Genomic DNA, 20,084 nt, shown 5'->3' with positions numbered 1-20,084 from the left:
TGCACACATCTAGTGTTAGTCCACGTGATTAAAACCTCCCAGTGCATGAGATTAAAATGGCTACACAAGGACAAGCTTTGCTTTATGCATAAGACAGGCCCTATGGGAGACAAAGCTGTGTGTGTGTGTGTGTGTGCGTGTGGTGGAAATGGTAGGGTTAGGGTGTGTTTCACCTGCTAATCCGATGTGCGTTGTCTTTCATGTTTGCGGTGTGATGAGAGAGAGAGAGAGAATCGATTAGGCTGCCTGAGGGTTGGTACACTCTCAGGCATATTCTCTCTCTCTCTCTCTCTGTCTCTTTTTTTCTCACACACAAATTCAATACACATCCTTAACATACACATGTGGTCAGGACTTTAACCCTCCTGAATTGGGCTATATCTCCCGCCTCTATGGTATAGCAAGAGACCTACTCCTCTACACAGTGTACAATATTAATTATAAACCGTAATAGAAGAAATGTTGGGTTTTTTTTTTTGCTGTGATAGCTATATCAAAAGCTTAATTACTGAGTAATTAACAAGCTTCCTTTTACTTTAATGAATTACTATTAAGATACTGACACAATTGATTATACACTATGTCCAAGAAAAGCAGCACAGAACAAGCCCTTTTTACCGGTGCATGGTTTTGTTCATGGCCTTTAACAATACAATGAATTCATATTTATTTTTTGGGTTATCTTACATTAATTAGGAGTGAGTCCGTGCTCCAAAAAATGTTACTTGCATTTTACCTAAGCTTTGAGCTACTTTAAAAAGGGCCTGTTCTGTCTGATTTCTGTTATGAACAAAAGTGTTTTTAAAAGCTGAACAGTGCATTGAAAAGAGCTATAAGAAATGATCAGTCGACAATTTCTATCCGCTGCCTCTACCCTTGCTCTCGCTCATAATAGATAATTATGAAGATGTGACTGTGAAGACACAGTGTTGCATAACGCAAAGATGCATAGCTTTACCATTTAAGGGAGATAACTTTTACAAAGAACAATAGAATATGGATGGAAGGACTGTGATAGCAGGCAGAGCTCAAGTCGAGCTCACCAGCCTCTTAAAGCTGCAGACAGCTTTGGACAAACGTGGCTGAAGTGCAACAGGCTTATTGTTGGAACATAATTATATGAGGGCCTTGGATGTTGCTAAGCAAAGAGAAACAGCGCAAGTTCATTTTGTGCTGTCGTTCAGTGATATTTGTGACACACACACGGTCAGACACACGTGGGCTTTCACACAAACACACCCACACACTTATAAATAAAGTCTTGGCTAGACATGTCTCCAGGTAGCCTATATGACAAACCACCCACAGCCTGTTCCAAGCTGCTCTAAAAGCTGACCAATTTGTGGGTTTAATTGCATGTCCTGTCTCGGTAGGCCTACTGAGACTGTACATAATGAGTAGGGGTACTGACCTGAGCCCCCTCACACTAACAGCAGAATTCTTCTCAGCCTGAACCCGAGAGGGGGGGGTTTATGTAAGACTCTTCCTGGCCTTGTGTTTCAGGCACCAACACGCCCCACTGTACTTGTGGTTTGTGAACTCTCCCTCCGCTTGGGCTCCGGGGAATCCCCAGCACCAGACCTTGGGTTAATTGGAAGGGCTTGCATTCTCTGTAAAGAGAATGCTCCAATCGTTGGGGTCATGTTCCCGGAAAGCAAAGATGTGCAGATCCTCCACCCCAGCCTCAGGCCTTCTGCCTGGTAACACTTCTGTCAACTTCAGTCTTCTGTTACAAGGCTGCAGAGAGGAATGGATTTAAAAAGAGAGCGAGTGAGGAAGCTGGTAGAGGGGATAGGAGAATAATAGACCATTATTTATTATAGTTTCACATTGGATTGTGATTGGGGTTTCCTTTTCACAAATTATTTTTCTTAATTTCTTTTCTCTACATCTAACAATGAAATGGTGTTTTTCTATAGTTATCTGGGAGATGGAAGATTTCACCTGGAGTCAATCATGATCGCAAACCCAGATATCCCTGCCTACAGGTATTGTGAGACAAACTGCTACAATTTTTAGTTTCTCTGTAATCAATATACTAAGATCTACAAAATGTTTGTTGTAGTCAGTTACTTAATTACATTACATTACAATTAAAGCTGTAATATTATTCACACAATTTCACAAAAACCAGTAAATGGATTTGAGTAATCTGACTGCAAAGCTGGTGAACTAAGGAGAAGTAAGGAAGTACAATACAATTTTACAAATAATAAAAACATAAGCTTTTGTGATAAGCTATTAAAATACTCAGAATAATATTTTATGCATAGAAAAAGTATCTCATAACTAATAATCCCCTTGACTGCCATGATCTAAGGATGAAGTTCTGTTTTGATGAAGTCTTGTTTGTATGCAAAGTGAAATTGTGTTGTTATAGACATGCACTGCCACACAGATCACAGGTCTCTCTTATAAACAAGATTCTAATCTCAAGTGAACTCCTTGTACCGGAGAAAAAGAGATTAGATGCTCAGAAATACCTCCATTTTTCCTAAGATACACTAACTCCTGTCATACTTCATGGCTTTTCATGATTGGATTTTTTCACCTTTTCTTCTTCATTTCTGTTCTCAAGATAGACGCCTGAACAATAAATGGTAATGTATATAATATGGTTTGTCTGTTTATGCACACGTTCACATCAGTATGTGTTAGCCTATTTCTATCTGTGTTTGTTCATAGGTATGACCCCTACAGTAAGGTGTTCTCCAGGGAGTACTATGACCACGAGACAATGCGTGCCTTAAGGCTCCAAGCTATTGACAAGGCTCGATTGGCCCAGAGGTGGGGCCTGATCCTGGGTACACTGGGACGGCAGGGCAGCCCCAAAGTCCTGGAGGTGAGAGTCTGCATCCTGATTTCAACAGTCTACATATCCTGAGGCCACTTGTGCAATGGCCTGTAATATTTACCAGTGTGAGTTTTTCTGACAAGTGGTTTGGTGACATGAAGTACTGATAGGATGAGCAGTCTTCACTCTGGGAGCTTGTTATTTCACATTTAGGATGATGCAGCCAAACAGTCATAGAAAGTCCTATTTTTGATCCCGCTGTTGGCTTCTAGTTTGACTGTATTGGAAATTTAAATGACAAATAATAAATAAATATTTAAGAAAGCTCAACAAAAATCTAAATCAGTTGACAAAATCAAAACAATTGACACTGGCTTTTTTTACAGCACAACCCCAGTAAATGAAGAATTTGAATCATTATAATTAATTCTGAAAAATCCAGGTTCTCAGAATTGCCACTCCTGTGGTTATTCAGAAATTTCAGCACATTCCCAAACAGAATTCCAAAGATTAACTATAATAATCCTGGGAAATGTATTCATAGATACTCTGTATGTACGCAAGCTCATGATGGTCCATTAGGTGCAGACAGACACTTAAATGAGAAACTCTGTCATAAATCTGTCTAGGGTTACTAATCAATTGACTAAGAAGCCCTCTTTGGTCACTCCTTACCCACAGCTGCTCCTCCTGGTGCTTTCCCCTCCACTGCCTGTTCCATATTGTTTTCTTCATTGTATCTCCTTGTTGTATTCACAGACTTTCAGTTTTTTTTCTTACTGTTGTGAGTTTGACTTTGTTTTTTAAATGTGCCTTTTTCACATCATAATGTCTGCAATTATTATACATTGCTCGTAGAATGCATGGATATCCACTTGAATGCTAGATGTAAAAGTTTTAGAACAACGCCACATCTAGGTTTCTCTCAGTCAGTATACATTCTTAGGCTTATATTGATGCACTTCTTCTGCTTGTAAATATCCAGACTTCAAAGATGACATTTGCATTGATGGAGGAGTGGATGGATTTTTAAAAAAGGGTATTTGAATAAAAAGTCCCACCAGCTCTCCCATAGAGATCCGTCAAGATTAAAAAGTTTAGTGTCAGATAACCTCTCAAGTAAGGGGACAGAACTATCTCTGATAAGAGCACATTCACATAAATGTCTCATAATACTCCCAAGGACAGTGGATATCACTTCCATCATCGTTTATCTCATCCAAGGAGCATTTAAGGGATTTCTTAACTTGGTTTGGCTGCCTTCTGCATCCTTGAATAACACCTCAGTCCAAGTACACATGCCCAAATCTTCAAAGGCAGAATCAGCAAGGGAGCAGAGTTCCTTAAACTAGCTAAACCGTTTCATTATTAATATGTTATACAAGTCCTTGTGTCTGGAGTTGTGCTCAAGAGGGCCCGATTCAGCTCAATTTGAGGAAGTAAGGTTGATCAGCTATATATAGGCCCACTACCCTCCAGGGTGGTATAGGGGTCTGTGGCATTGAGAAATGTAAAGCAAAGCTGAAAGCAAAGCTTTGTGTGCTGAACACAAATATATAGTTTGGCTCACCTCTATACACAACACCAGCTCTGGAACCAAACTCCTGGCTAAACTCTCCTTTTCCGGAGTTGCCCAAAGTGAAAGATGCAGGTCAGTTGGGGGGACACTCATAATCCCCTTGAGTTTTCCCCTATAGAAAAATAATCTTGCATCCATATCATGGTGTGTCACAGAAGGAAAGGCCCTGACTGTTACTTACTCAGCCAATGGACCTAAGCATTTTCCCTCTAGTTTGTCAGGAAGGGTAATTTTCACAAAAATTCTTGTGTTTCGTGGACTTGAAGGTTTAAGATCGTGCCCCTCAGGATGTCATGTAAAGGTAAGGTAAATAGAGTAAGTGTTGTATCTGTATTCTCAGCAACAAGTGAATTGGGTTCTTTGTGGGAGTTCGGGCTGGGTTTTGCTTTGTTACCAATTCTATTATCTTTATTAGATAAAATCTCTAGTTGCACTCAGGGAGTGGAGAGAGACACCAGTTTGGTGACTGACTTCATTTGCAGTGTTTCCCATAGATTGACAGCTTAACTGTGGCGGGGGGTTATGCCGAATTTTGTATGCTTGCCGAGAATTGCATGAAAAGCAAGTTGTGCTTTGAAACGCTATACTATTCTTTGTGGGGTTCATCAATAGTCATAAATGATCTGCATATATTTAATGAACATTAAAAATCGTTAACATATTATTACACTTTGTAAAAGTAGGCTACCATTTCTTGAGACTCAGCAAAAACGTGGCTTTAACCGCGTTCAAACAATGTGAAAAGCAAAGTGTCTGAAAAGGACCTTAATAAGTGAATACATAATTCGGCAAAACGGATGTTGTAGGCTAACGTTACCTGCCGAAATTTGCATCCACCTCTTTTCTCAGTATAAAAGAGCGTTAACGTTACCTCCCGTGAGGTGTATGCAATTCATGGCAGGCATGCAGAATTCGGCACAGCACCTACGCTGCAAAACGTCACTGACTTGACGGCGCTGTTTATTCCCCTATCTATCAAGTCGGCGAAAGTCAGCCAGTTAACTCAAACACACCTGTTGACTACCAGTAATACAGCGCGGTAACTTCGACAGCTGTTTTCCAAAGTTAACATAGCTATCCTTATAAGCTAGGATCCTTACATGCTTGCTAATAACTGTTTTGAAGATGGGTCTCGGACATTGACAGCGTTGTGTTGTATAGATTTCAATACAATCAATAAATACAATCAATCAGATACAGTTTAAAAACAGTATCACAAATGAGTGTCCTCCAGCCCACTTGATGTAATACCTACAAAGTTTTTACTGAAAGTAATGGATTTTGTTGGGCCCCATTTGATCTCTGTTTTCAACAGCTCCCTATCTACTGGTTGTGTCCTTGATTATTTTAAAACGGCTTGCGTGAACCCACTTTTAAAGAAACCTGGTTTAGATCCCTCCCTCCCACAAAATTTTAGACCAATTTCAAAACTGCCTTTTATTGCAAAGATTTTAAAAAGAATTGTGTCCAAACAATTGCTCACTGTACTGGAAAATAGAAGTAAAAGTTAAGTAAAAATAGTATAAAAGTTTCAGTCCGGTTTCAGGAAGTACCACAGCACTGAGACTGCCCTGCTTAAAGTCACCAATGACCTTTTAATGTCTGCTGATGAAGGCATGTGCTCAGTCCTGGTACTCCTGGACCTTAGCGCTGCTTTTGACACCATTGATCACAACATCATGTTAGACAGACTGAGGCACTGGGTGGGGATCTCTGGTACTGTTCCCTTGAATGGTTTTCATCCTACCTGTCAAATAGGAAGTTTTGCGTGTCTGTAAACAACTATGTCTCTTCGTTCTGTCCAGTTAAATATGGTGTGCCTCAGGGGTCGGTCTTAGGACCCATTTTGTTTTTCTTGTATCTGCTTCCCCTTGGACATATTATCCATAAACATGGTATTTCTTTCCAGATTTATGCTGATGACACACAAATATACTTGCCCGTCAGATCCACAGACCCTGGAATGTTGAGTTCACTTACCAAAAAATGGATGTCAAATAATTTCCTCCAGCTGAACCCAGCAGATGGCAAAACAAATACTGCCATCTGCTGGTTCTAGGAAATCACATTAAGCCTGTTGCAAAGAACCTTGGTGTCTGGTTTGATTGTAATTTAAATTTCGAGCAGCACACCACAAAGTTTGTTCAATCATGTTTTTATCAACTTAGAAATATAGCAAAAATTCGATCTATGTTAACTTTTAAGGACACCAGGACCATTTTACACGCCTTCATCTCATCACGCCTGGATTATTGCAACAGCCTTTTCACTTGTTTAACCCAAAAATCTACTGATCGACTCCAGACTGTCCAGAACTCAGCTTCCAGGCTTTTAACCAGAAAAAAGAAATATGCCACACAATATACCACATCACCCCTATTTTAGCTTCACTACACTGGCTCCCAGTATGTTTTAGAATTAGAATTTTATTGATCACTTTTAAAGCTCTTCATGGCCTCTCACCTTGTTATATTTCTGACCTTTTAGTCCCATACACACCAGCACATACCTTGAGATCCTCGGGCAGAGGTCTGTTGTCTGTTCCAGAGTCTCGACTGAAAACTGAAGGGGACAGAGCATTTACTGTCAGGGCCCCTAGGCTCTGGAACAGCCTGCCCGAGGAAATCAGGTCGGCTGAGTCAGTGAACTCTTTTAAGTCCCTTCTTAAAACATACTTTTATAGGAGAGCCTTTCCCGGTTTTATTTGACTTTATTTTATCCCTTTCATTTTATTCTGTTTTACTTATATTTATCTTAAACCTGTATTTTAGTCTTTTCAATGTTTTCTTGCTTTTATCTTGTATTGTTTTTGGGGTATTATTGTCTTTACACTTGTTAAAGCACTTTGTAACTTGTTTTTGAAAAGTGCTCTACAAATAAAGATGATTATTATTATTATACCAACCATTCAATTTACAGACGGGTCTGTTGTCCATGTTTGCGAGAGAGAGAGAGAGAGAGAGAGCGCGACCGAGTGAGAGGATGTGCATATGCGCTGCACAGTGCTGCAATCAAAAACGATTTTAAAATGATTCGCCAAATTTACCTGGGCGGCCCCCCCAAGTAAAGCCTATGTGTGGGGAAACACTGGACTGTGACCTCCAGTGCTCATTGTTGTGGTTTACTGCTAGGTGTGAAGTGATTGTTTGAGTCAACACTTCCACGTCTGACGGTCTGATACTCTGCCTGAAAACCTTTGGGTTGGGAACGAATTGCTGAATAATTTGAAGGAGTTCAAGTGTCATGTGGTCTTGTTTGTTGTGTAAGATGTAGTATGAGAATGACAAGTGGATTGGTTCAGTATCGGCAGTAATGTGAGCTGGACATTCATGAAGAGGAAATCTGAAGCAGAAGTGTTCGATCTGAATTTCTGCCCTCTCCTACAGTTCTGGGCTCTGGGTAGACTCTGAGTTTCTTTTGGTGTGTTCCTGGGCACAGAGTGACATTTTGAGGAGGCTGAACATCCCTAAGGAGGTTGGAGTAGAGCCGCTGCTCTTTTGTTCTGAAATGAGGCAGTTGAGGTTGTTTGGGTGTCTGATCCAGATGCTTCCCTGTGGAGGCATTCTGGCTAGAGCCAACTGGAAGGAAACCTGGAGGAAGCCCCCAAAAATGCTGGAGGGATTACACATCCCACCTGGCCTGAGAATGCCTGGAGAAGGTGGAGGACACGGTGTAGGAAAATATCCTAATCTTTCTGCTACCTTGCTTAACTTGCTGTCACCACCATGTAGACTTGGGTAAGCAGCAAAAAAGATGTATGGATATATGAGGCAGAGACTGGAAAATGGATAAAATTGTCTCCCTGTTGAGATTGTTCACAGTAGAGCTAAAATTTCTGCACAACTCTAGATTAGAACGCTTATATGTTTGTGTCTGTGTGGTGGAAGTTGTGGGCTATCTTATTTGTAATGTATCATTTCATGTAGTGGAGTTTCACAACCCTAGAGAGAACTGTGTTTGATGTTTGAATTGCAAACCTTTGCATTGGTCCTTTTTATTTTACTCCTTTCTCCTACTAGCACCTGGAGTCGAGGCTTCAGTCATTGGGCAAGTCCTTCACTCGAGTGCTCCTGTCTGAGATTTTCCCTAGCAAGCTGGATCTGATGCAGATGTAGATGCGTGAGTATTAAGATCCACATATGTACACAAATTGGGACAAATGCTATTCATAATCAGAACTGAACTGTACGGCAGATGAAGTAAAAACGATCGCCCATATTCTCCTAGCTTTGCAGAAGCCAGCGCAAATTCATCGACATCCAGTCAAGACTCAGTTTTCACAACAGAACAGGAATATAGACAACAAATCAAGCACCTTATTTTAGTTCTGGCTATAGCTGGTTTAAGGCTCATTCGGTCACTTGCAAAGTAATTTTGGTCTATTCCCTCTGATGACGCCTCTGATGCATTGAAGCACTGTGGGGCAAAGCTAAGATACCCCCTTACTTAGTTTGCCATTTTAATTTTTTTACTGCAAGGACTTGAAGACAATCTTATACAGTTATATAGTTTCTCCTTGTCAATGTGCCATGGCTCTCTGCAACATTAAAGTTAAAATTAATTCCTTTGGCTCACCGTTTTCTTCAAATTCTTAATCACCTCTTTGTCTCTGTCATAAAGAATGGTTATGGTTCTTCTTCTAAATCATTGGCAGAGTTATTTTGATCAATTTGCAAGTAGGCACCTAAAAGTTGCAGTAAACAACATTTGAAATGTATTCTGTAAGCTTCATTGCACACATAACTGGGGACTACGCATAATTTGAAAGTGCATATTATAACAAGGAGCTGATAAACATAAACAAAATTGGCATTCATGTCTTTGTGAGATTTCATAGTTTTGCCTTCATAGCAAAAACAAATTGTCCAGCATAATAAACTTGCATGCTTTATACAGTTTCCTCAGCTTTGACACACTGGGCATAGAAAAGGGATTTTAGACTCAAATTATCTATTAAAGTGCTTACTTTTCACTCTGTACTTTTACAATAAGCTTAGTGTAAAAAAAACAACTAAATATAGTAGCCATTATATTGCTGTTGCTCAGAATGGCTTTTTTTCCTTTACCTTTACCCTCCAAATTCTGTTTAATTTAATCATCTTACCATAAGTCCAAGCATGTTTCCTTACCTGAACTAGTCACCCATAATAACACTTTTCCTCACACACTATGGAATTATTGGTGAAGTGTAGGGCTGCAGTTATCGATTATTTTGGTAATCGAGTATTCTACAGATAATTCCATCAATTTGAGTAATCAGATAAGAAATTATTTTGCTTGGCGCCCCTGGTACCAGGATCAGCTGTGTTACTCACATCACTGTACAACCCAAACTCACGGACTAACCTGTGGGAAAACAATAACAACAAACGCACATTAATACATTTACAACTAAGAATCGTGCCATACCTTTGCTAGCCTTCATCTCAACTAGCAACCATGGTTTACTTTAAATGCGAACGTTAACATTACCTTGTTTCAGATCCCCTCTGTATACTGGATGCTTTCTGCTCAGATGCTGTCATGCTGTTTTGGTAGGCTGGTTCTGTTTTACACCAGAGATACTATTTTCTTTTAGCTTGAAATGATCCTGTACTTTGGACACTTTGTCTTTTTCTCCGGCCTGTTTCTTCTCCCTCGTCCCTCACTATTTTCTCTCTCTTCCTCCATTTTGCAATACACGCCATAAAGTAACGTCATCTTCATTTGTCCACAGTGTAAGCGTGTTGTAATAATCATCTATTAAATTCAGTTAAATTCTATTTTATTTATATTGTGCCAATTCACAACAGTTACCACATTGCACTTTTCACATAGAGCAGGTCTAGACCGAACTCTTTGTGATATTATTTACAGAGACCTAGTGAACTAGCTATCTTAATGTTACTTCATGTTATGAGCTGTAACATTTTCAGTACATTTTCTCTTAATCAATAACTTTTACTCTGAACTTCCCTTGAGAGTAGCAAATAATTATTTTACACAATGATACTGTTCCCATTCCACATGTGCCCTGACTTTACAATCATAAACACTAGATTGCTCATGGTGACAGCTGGAGAATGTGTTGCTGTCAAGTGCACAAGTCTAGATAACCAGACAATTTGTCCCTGTGCAATGTGGATTGCTTTTGGGGGAAAGTGAAAGCCCATATCACCATTTATTGTGTAACTATGTATTAAAATATGATCTGTATCCAGACAGTTACCTGAATATTAACGATCTAAACCTTTGTGTTTACACTTTGTATTTTGGTGGCAGCTAATGCAACCCATACTCTTACTTACTTAAACTTAAATACTTCAAAAAAATCACATAGTTTTGTAAGTTGTTGAGTTAGGGGAAACTTAATTTGTGAAACGCTGTCAATGACAAATTTGTTATTATTTTCTCCTCTTGTAAATTTGGCAAATGTAATACATTGAGTTATTCCTTTCTTTATATAAAAATGTCAGTTTGTCCCCCTGTGTCCCAGTACCAGCAGATAAGCTACTACATAAATGATAACGTTGTGCCTTGTTAACAGCAGATTAGCTGCACAAATGAGTGCAACGCACACCTTTGCACACACAGTTATTTCTTACTGTATATACCTGTTTTGTCCATGACAGGACTTTCAGGTGTGGAGGCAAACGCATTGACAAGGAGGCCAAAACCCATGGGCACTAACGTCGGTCGCCAGAGCGTCTCTTAAGGTGTCGGGGAGTGAGGTTTACTCACTGCAAAGTCTCGCTGGCTTCTGTCACATCGGGCATCAGGCATCGAGTAATTTTGCAGTTCATGATCCGAATAGTCGATTATTTGTTTCATTAATCGATAGATTATTCGACTATCAAAATAGTCATTAGTTACAGCTCTATCATTGATGCACTTGTGGATCTTGTAATTAGTATATGTTCTTAACAATCACAGTTGTAGGTGCTGAAATACACTCTAGCACTTAACGTTGTTATCCATCCCAGTAACACTCATTCTTGTGTTTGAAAAAAAGTTTCTTCATTGAAATATAAAATACTCAGGCTTCAAGGAACAGTTTCTTTGATTTATCTGACTTCCAACCAGAACAACAGAGGTGAAGACGGGCAAGGGGTTAGTGAGACACTGATGTGCAACAGCTCCAATCACAGGCACACACACACACAGGCTCCTCACACTCCCTCAGATTGGCCTCTCACTGTGGAGTAATGAGAGGTGTGATGTGTGAGGGAGGAGTGGGTGAGAGGACAGAAGGTCTGAGAGAGATTGCGAGTGAGTTGGAGAGAGAAAGAGAGATGCAGAGGTAGTTGAGGGGGCTGTGTTTAGAAGGCAAGCGATCATGGTAAAAGCGATTTAGTTCTTTGTTTTGTTTTTTTGCTTTCCTCTTCAGACTGACGTATGAGTGTAGATCTGAAATTATGTAAGTCAGGCACGATTTACCCAACCAAAACAAACCCTCATTAGAGACAAAAAAGCTTTTTAAACAGGGGAAACAAAAGGGTTTAAATATAAAATGGCTCATTGTATACATTTATATCAGATAGGAACACATTATATGCTTATATACTCAGTTTCTACTTTATTAGGTACACCTAGTTATCTAACTGCTCTGTAAGAAATGTTTTTAATATGTGGTCTAGCTCTATTTATACAAATTGGGTGGACAAAATATTTGACAGTTCTCTTGGTATAATCCAGTACAATTTAATAACGCCACACACTGCAGCTTCCAAAATGACTATGAAGTTTAATCAACACCTCAGTTTCAACAATTTCAATATAAAAACGAACAGTATAACTTTCACCACGGTACCATTTATTGCAGGGTTATTGTTGTAGACTACACCAGTTTCTAGATAGGTGTACCTAGTCATCCAAGTACTGTGTCTAAAAAAAAAAAAAAAAAATAGTACAATCAGAAACTGCCTAATATAAGTAGTGAAGAATAAATTCCAGCTCAGTTGCATTAATTTATTACCATGGTGCCTTTGTCAATGTCAATGTAATTAATCATTAGTGTTTATTCACAACATAGTGTTTATTAGTCAACCATTTTTTTTCTCTTTTTGTTGTGAATAGTCAGAATAGTTTGTAAGAACACAAGCATCCTGCATGAGGCTACAATAGACCTTACAAACCACCGTGTGTTTGAAGCTGTGTTGAATCTGGCTGTGTTGAAGGTGGAGTAGAAGGAAAGAGGGAGAGGGAGGTTCAGAGATAGACGGTAGGCTGGTAGCGGATGCATTAGTGCTCAGCCCTAGCCGACACAGTACACTGTACAGAGCCCACCCCCAGGCTTTCTCTGTCATTAGACACACACACACACACACACTCACGCATATAAAGAGAGACACCATTAGCATATGCTCTTAAGTGTGTAATTAGACTGTCCCCTAGCAGGTTTAAAACTATTGTACACATATCTGTACACCACACACACTTAGATCTCAACTAGACTGCAAATGCCACCCAGTGCATTGCAGTCTTTTGTGTGTTCAAATTAAATTTTTGGACTCCATTAAATTGTTTGTTTTAATTCACTTACATTTGCTGTCAAAGGTGAACATTTATCATTTTCCTGCATTGCTGAAAGGTTAATTGTTCTTGCTTTTGGCGGGTCAAGACTGAGTGTAACTGAAGCGAAGCCATGCAGGTGGAGGTCCTCCTAACAGTGTCAGGGTGTAATGGGCCACAGCAGGTAATGCAGGGAGGCCAGGGCTGGAACTCACATCGCATAGCGGTACTAAATGTCACGCAGCCTTACCTTTTATATATCACGGCATAGTCCCCACCAGTTCTGCCTCCTGCTTCTCTAATCCTTGCTTGTCTTTTTGTGTTGAGGGGTTCTACTTTCTACATAAGGAAACAGATCTTTAAGAGGGGGACTGAAGAGACAAGGTTTCTATCAAACTCGTATTCATACATTCTTTATTGGACAAAAGCTCACATTTCTCTGTCTCTGCACCTCTTTCTCTTTTCTTTCCTCCAGCTCTCTCTTTGTTTCACTGCACCCATGATGTGGGATCTTAGCTGCGCTTTCTATATTAAAGGCCACATAAGGGCTGGAATAAAACTTTGGGCCACATTCTTAGGGCAGTACCTGGCATGACACCATAATTTTACTGAACTGCTGATGGACTTCAGATTCCACATCTCCATCTCAACTCAGCAAACTTAGGTCGGAGGAGATTGGTGCTTGGTGCAAATATATCTGACTCAGCTCGAATTAGGAGGATTAATTAGAGTTCAGTCTGTGGGGGGAGACATTTAAAAAAAAAAAAAAAGTGTTATATGAAAATGAGAAAAGGCCACGCGTTTTCCCTGAGGGGGTGGAATATTTCTGTGACAAAGAGGCGAGCGAGCGTCAACGGTGCACTCAATTCTGCAGTTGAGAAAATTGTGTGAAAGTTGGAAAATGAAGAATAGACAGATGGGGATATTGACGCCGTAGCATGGACATAAAAGTATTGAAGCGATTACGGCAAAACTTTTATTCTTTCATGTGTTTTCCATCCATGCTTCTGTACTAGCCTATACTCGTTTCTAACAGGTGTATTCTTATTGACATTTACCTAGATCTGATGTTATATCTGGGGTTCTTATAAGCACTGCAGCTCAGTTCATATTTGTCAATACTTCTGATGAAGCTCCATCATTAGGATTAGGGACGAGGGAGGGTCAACTCCCTCAGTGGACATGGAGCTCCTGTGGATAGCATTGATCTGTGAAAGCTAACCGCCATAGCCCCTGCCGCTTCTCTCTGTCCCTATTTTCCCATTGTTCATTTTTCCCTCCAGCTGTTTACATCCACACCCTCCTCATCCCTCTTTCATGCTTTTTCCAGAGTAAACACTTTTCTGTCTACCAATCTTCTGCCTCTGTTCTCTTCCTGCTTGTGCCTCTTCTGCCCCTTCCCTCTGTTTTCATCTTCATTGCTCTTTCTCCCTATCGCTGTATATCTGTGTCCTTCTCTCTCTTTTTTTCCTCCCCCCCTCCCCATCTCGCTCCTCCTCATGCCCCCCCCTTGTCTGCCAGCTATGTAGGCTACCTCCGTGGAGACCGGGCTGGTGCTGTTTTTTTTTTATTCACACTCACCTAACCGCTCCCTCTTTTTTTCACTGCATTTTTTTCTCTTTTCACCTCTGTTCACTTCTTCCCTGTTTTTCCTGTTTATACCTCCTGCATCCAGTCTAGCCCCCTCCCCCCTCCACCACCAAAAACCATCCTCTCTCTCTCTTTTCAGCTTCCCTCTTTCACTGACTGGCTATGCATTCAGACAGTGTAGCGTGGCTACCTTTACAGCGGTTGCAAATCAAGACAGATCTCTCAAACAGATGCTGGAGATCAGGTGGAGGGAGGCTCCCTGCACAACCCATTGCATCACGTATCCACATGCAGCGTGCAGACGCAGATGTGACCTGCCTGTAGAATAGGATCTTGGTCTCTCACCCTGTGTAACTGCTTCTGGTTTACACACGTTTTGGACTCAATGGATGTACATTGAAACACAAATTTCTTTATACTTCTCTTCCTTGCAGGTGGATCCAGATTGCTTGTCCACGCCTTTCTATCGATTGGGGCACAGCCTTCTCCAAACCCCTGCTGTCCCCATATGAGGTAAACATACACCTTATAGTCTCTCAGCAAGATCCCAGCTGTCACTCACTTATCAGAGGAGGGTGATGCATTGCGCACACACACACAAAGCTTAAATTCAAATCAAGGTGTGAATTTGTGTAGGACCCATCAAGGCCTGCTTGTGCTGGAAATGGAGATGCCTACTCCTCTCCCTCTATCCCTGCTATAAAGCACACCAGCACAAATAAACATACAACAGCATCAGCAGATGTCTAGCCCCCCCTACTGGCTATAGGACCACACATCCCCTACCCACCCCTCCCTGAACAGCAACCCATAAAGATCCATTTCAAAGCAAGTGTTTGTTTGTGTGCTGCTGCAGCTGGTGTAGCAACTTTGTGATGGGTTGGCAGTTATGTCTTATTATGTGACTTAGTTGGTTAGCGTTTGATGTCACCTATTAATTCATTCAATGATTTTCCTCAAAGACAGGCTGATTTGAATCCCTGTGAAATGGCTGCAAGGGGAATTGCTGTCTTGAATATTGGATTGTGATTTGAAATGGTTGCTGTTTTTCTCAGACTACACATGTTTGTGCACCGCCTGTACTGTATCTCAGAATGAGGCTATTATGAATAATCATAGCATTCACCTTAGAAGTGATTATTATTTTTTATTGTTTTTGACTGTAATGGTACATGTGAAGTCTGAAATTCGCCCCGGTGTAATGAGAAAAGCAGTAATCTGTTTTCTTAAGCCCTTTTGTCAGAGCTCACTTTGCTCTCTCCCTCTAGCTATTTGCGAACAATGTCTGTGCATTTAAATCATTTGCAGCTGCATTTATGTCTATGTATATGCTTGTGTGCGTTTGTGTTAAGTCTTAATTCACCCCCATCTCATACCTGTTATGTCTCAGTGCACTGTGCTTTTCAGTGTGGCATTTACAATGAAGAGGAATGAGATGGGAGGGTGGAGTGAACAAGGAGAAGGGGGTGGGGGGGCAGCATTTATTTTCAGTGCATCTCATGTTATATTTATAGTCAATAAGACACACTTGGCTCTACAGTCAGAGGAGGGATTAGCAATAGAAGCTAGCTTCCACAGAGAGAGGCAGTTGGTGTGAGAGGGGAGAAGAAGGGAGCAGTGGGCTACAGAAATGAGAGGCGAGTGGGAAAGAAAAGATATACAAAAAATAACACAATGAAAGATTTAATCCAGTATACAGTTTGTTTGTTTAGGAGGAAACACTATGGAATTTAGGTGACCCATATATTGTGTTTTTAATAGATACTTACTAGCTAGTACTTGTTTGGACCAAGAAAGTTCATTTATCAATCTCTACTGTTGTTGCTTTTGTCCTTTATTGTTTCTTGTTGATATGAAGGATTTAAAACATGTTGAAGGGGAGTGTTGTTTTGCTGTTTCTATTAAAAGATGCAGCCAGGGTGTAAGAGAACACTACTTTGCCAGTGTTGGGACACACCGTACTGACAAAAGAAACTACAGAGGCTCAACACAAGCTGTGTAACCGTGATGAATTATGTCCCGCCAGAAGAGAGATTTGATCCCTTTTGTGCATTTTCATGTTTCCTTTAGAACTAAATTCTCTGATTTGTCAAATGACAGTTTTTTGGAGATTTTTAATATTAATATGACTTGTTTTCTCATCATATTTTGACACACATTGTCTAAATTAATCCCAAGATTTATGAAGCCGAACTTAGGTCTTGGCATCTAAATATTTTGAAAGATGAATGAGCAGTTGGATAAATTAATAAATGAACAATCAAGTGATTTGATTTTTTAATTCAGCATGCTTGTTTATCCATCTGTTCAGTCATTCAGCTGCTCTTTCTGTCATTCAGAATCAATATTCACAGGCACCTCTCTTCCATAAGGAGCAGTCTGCACTTGTGTCACAGCACTGTCATGCCAGAGCTGTTGCTCTCCTCTAACAGCTGTTGTGTCATGCAGTGCAGCTGCATAGGGATAACATGACAACCATGCCTGTTATCCAAGCTTAATATTATGACACCTGTCTTGTCTGTTGCAACTTCTCATCACGCTGTGATTTCCTGCCGCTTGTTTGCCAAAAAATTGCAAGTACATTCCTAGATAACAAGGGGGAAAGAACAGCAGAGTCGTGTGCCATAGCTCCATACCTCATACCAGTGGGCTGGTATTGCACATGATGTCAATTGTTCTTTTTAGTTTACACATTGTTTGTGATTATCTGTCTCATTATCTCTCAGGCAGCTGTGGCTTTGCAGGAAGTTGGCTGGAAGGAAGTCTACCCCATGGACTTCTACTCCAATCAGAGCCTGGGGCCGTGGGCGCCCAACCACCCTGACAACCAGCCTGTGCGGCCCACTCGCAGACAGACCCAGGTGAGCAGGGGCGGGAGATAAAAGAATGAATGACAGAGTAAGTAGAGCAGAGAAGGGAGGGGTATGAATAGCTGGTAAAGAGTGAAACCACACTGTGTTCAGCATATGTCACCACACTGACACCCAGTGGCACAATGACAACAGGACAGCTATGTGGACATCTTTCTTAAAGGCGTGGTTGTGACATTGACCTTGATGTACATTATACATTTTTTTTGAAACATTTAAAAAAGATTAGATATGCAGTGAATTGCTGCGGAGTGAATACACTGTGCAGTAACCATATTGCTTAATGTTTACCACTAATCTGTCTGAGATAGGTAGTGTCACTATTAAGTGTTAATTTTATCCTACTTCCTGCCTGCAGAAACAAGGCTCGGATCCAGCCCCTCCTACCAAGCAGTGTGGACAGAACCAGTGTGCCCCCTGTGGCTGTCAAAGGGAATGACACATCGTGACCAGCGCTGTCTTTGACTTGTGCCTGCCAGCACCTGTGCCTCTGCTAAAGGCTGGAGGGAGGTCAGAGCAGAGGAGGAGACTGGGTATTTGTCCAGTCTGTCAGCGAGCAGAGCTAAAGCAGGAGGAGCCCTCAGCCCCTCCTCAAATGGATTACTAGCCATAAATAATCCCTCTTTTTACAGCACAGCAGATCAAACCAAATTCTTTGCTCTTATTCACATTCTCTGCATGTGTTCTCAGCTCAAAATACATGCAGCTGAGAGAATCTTGTGTGTCTGAGCTCACACATGTTGCTGCTCTGTGCTTTGCCAAGAAAGGAATTATTCCTGCACAGAGGAAATGTGTGGGCCTTTCTGTACTGAAGACACAGCTTTTGTGATTGTAAGAGAGAGAACGCGCAAGATGACCTTGAGCGTGTGGTATGGAATTAAAGTGTCTGTTAATATGTGGGTGGCTTTAGTCAAATGCAATCCACTCATCCTTGGATAAAGCAATGAGTTTCCCTTCATGCTGTGTTTCAAAGACAGTCATAGAGTAAGAAGCACTTTAATGTACAGTAACTGTCTTTTTTAGAATTCAGAAATGTGGATAATACCATGTGATGCATTGTGACATAGCCTTGTTTCTCTGTCTCGCTTTTATAGGCAATTTCTGAAACAATAAATCAGAAATGCAACCTTGCTCCTTCTGTGTGTGTGTGTGTATGTATTGGGGGGGGGGGGGGGGGGTAAACGCAGTGCCATGCTGAAGCGATGGGTCTGTTTTTAAGGCTGAGGGGTATGAGTTCCTAGATGTGTGCAGTGCTAGTCACGACTGCTCTCCATCCTCATTATTTATTGATGGAGTGTCAATAAATAAATAAATAAACACTGTATTGCAGTTTGGTGTTTGGCTAGCACAGCAGAAAGTGATTGACAGCAGCGCACCATTGCTTCAGTTGATCCTGAGAATTTTCCCCTGGTTGCAGCACCTTCTCTCGGTGGGAATGATGTTCTGTGAGTTTTGTTATTTGCCTACAACTACTTGGCTTCTCCTGTCAGGTCCTCCCTCTGCTTTCCGCTATCATGTCTCCCTAGCAACAGAGGCCAGTGTGATGCAGCCCATCCCGCCAGACGTACGTATTTCTCATGATGTGCCTCATGTGTCCACGGGTGGCTGTTATTTTGAAGAGCTCAGTACTTGACAGTGTGATGCATGGCGGTCAAGAATAAATTATTGGACAGCAGAGCTTTCTCTCAGCTGATGTTTCATTATAAATTTTTTGGTGCACTCTATCTCTACGGTTAAAAGATAGGAAAAGTTTGATCAATTCTCTTTTCCCCCTATCTGAAGTTTGCCATTTTTAATCTCACAGCCTAATCATTTGTTTTGCTTTAAATATTTATTACTTACAGAATGTGTTTAAAACAATTTCCTTGCGGCCAAGGCATATTTTTGGAAATGGAACCAATGGCTATATAAACTTACAGGTATTTAAACAACAATAATTCACAGCAAGTGAAAGGGGACCCTTTAATAAAAATACCTTTTTAACAATATTAGAGAACAATAGCAGAGATCAGGATACTTTGATGCTTCCCAATGTTTTCACAATCAAACTAATGATATACTCTTGTTAGTGTGTCTGGAATTTGTGAAATTAAATTTAAATTGTTAGATGTTTGTGTTATTTCTTTTTGGCAGTAGATTTTGTGTACATGTTTGAACCATATGTCATAATTCCTATTCTTGCTCTCATTTTTATTGCTTATGTCAATGATCTCCACCATTTGTAACAAAATTACCATTATTCCCGTCAAGAAAAAATAAACCTATGACAAACAACTGACCACCAAAACAAGATAATAATCTTGATTGATTTGAAGATCCATGCTACAAAGGAAGTCCAAGAATACTTGTTTTGCAAGCCTGTCTTCAAGAATAACCTCTATAGTTGCTTCTTTTTAGATTCAAAGATGTGTACATGTATGTACATATGTTATTCATTGCATAGTCTTATGCAGATGTAGTCAAATGTGACTCAGTCTTACCTTCTTATCAACATGCCGCAGTGTTCTTTTTTAATAATGAACAATTACGTAAGTTACAGAGCACAACGTATAGCTACTGATTAAAGTGTGTGTGTGTGGGGGGGGTAAAATAGATAAACAAATGGCGGAGTTTCACCAAAAATCTTAAACTCAAAGTGAATTTCTGAGTAGTTGGATGGAACTATTTTAAAGCACTTTGTGGTTACTTGTTTTGGCTTATGAAAACAAACAGACCGGGACGTTAACAAGGTCTGACCCACAGATGTATTTTAACTCGCTGG

The 20,084-nt window shown here is 40.5% G+C and overlaps 1 protein-coding gene across 1 annotated transcript in view; it reads left to right on the top strand.

The window, feature by feature from the left end:
- The window catches only part of dph1 (diphthamide biosynthesis 1), a 73,227-nt gene extending 54,772 nt beyond the window's left edge, over positions 1–18,455 (top strand). The window contains 7 exon segments of the mRNA XM_038693534.1: positions 1,920–1,988; positions 2,686–2,842; positions 8,393–8,474; positions 8,477–8,492; positions 14,888–14,966; positions 17,180–17,314; positions 17,682–18,455. Of these exon segments, the coding sequence (XP_038549462.1) occupies positions 1,920–1,988; positions 2,686–2,842; positions 8,393–8,474; positions 8,477–8,492; positions 14,888–14,966; positions 17,180–17,314; positions 17,682–17,762 (619 nt within the window). The 3' untranslated portion in view covers positions 17,763–18,455.
- Positions 18,456–20,084: the final 1,629 nt, after the last annotated feature.

The sequence above is a fragment of the Micropterus salmoides genome, unplaced genomic scaffold (genome assembly GCF_014851395.1).
Source record: "Micropterus salmoides isolate LMB-PRFRI ecotype aquatic unplaced genomic scaffold, ASM1485139v1 Ms_hic_scaffold_3, whole genome shotgun sequence".
Taxonomy (NCBI): Eukaryota; Metazoa; Chordata; class Actinopteri; order Centrarchiformes; family Centrarchidae; genus Micropterus; species Micropterus salmoides.
The sequence above is the reverse complement of the archived record's forward strand: the minus strand, read 5'-3'. Positions and strand labels throughout refer to the sequence as shown.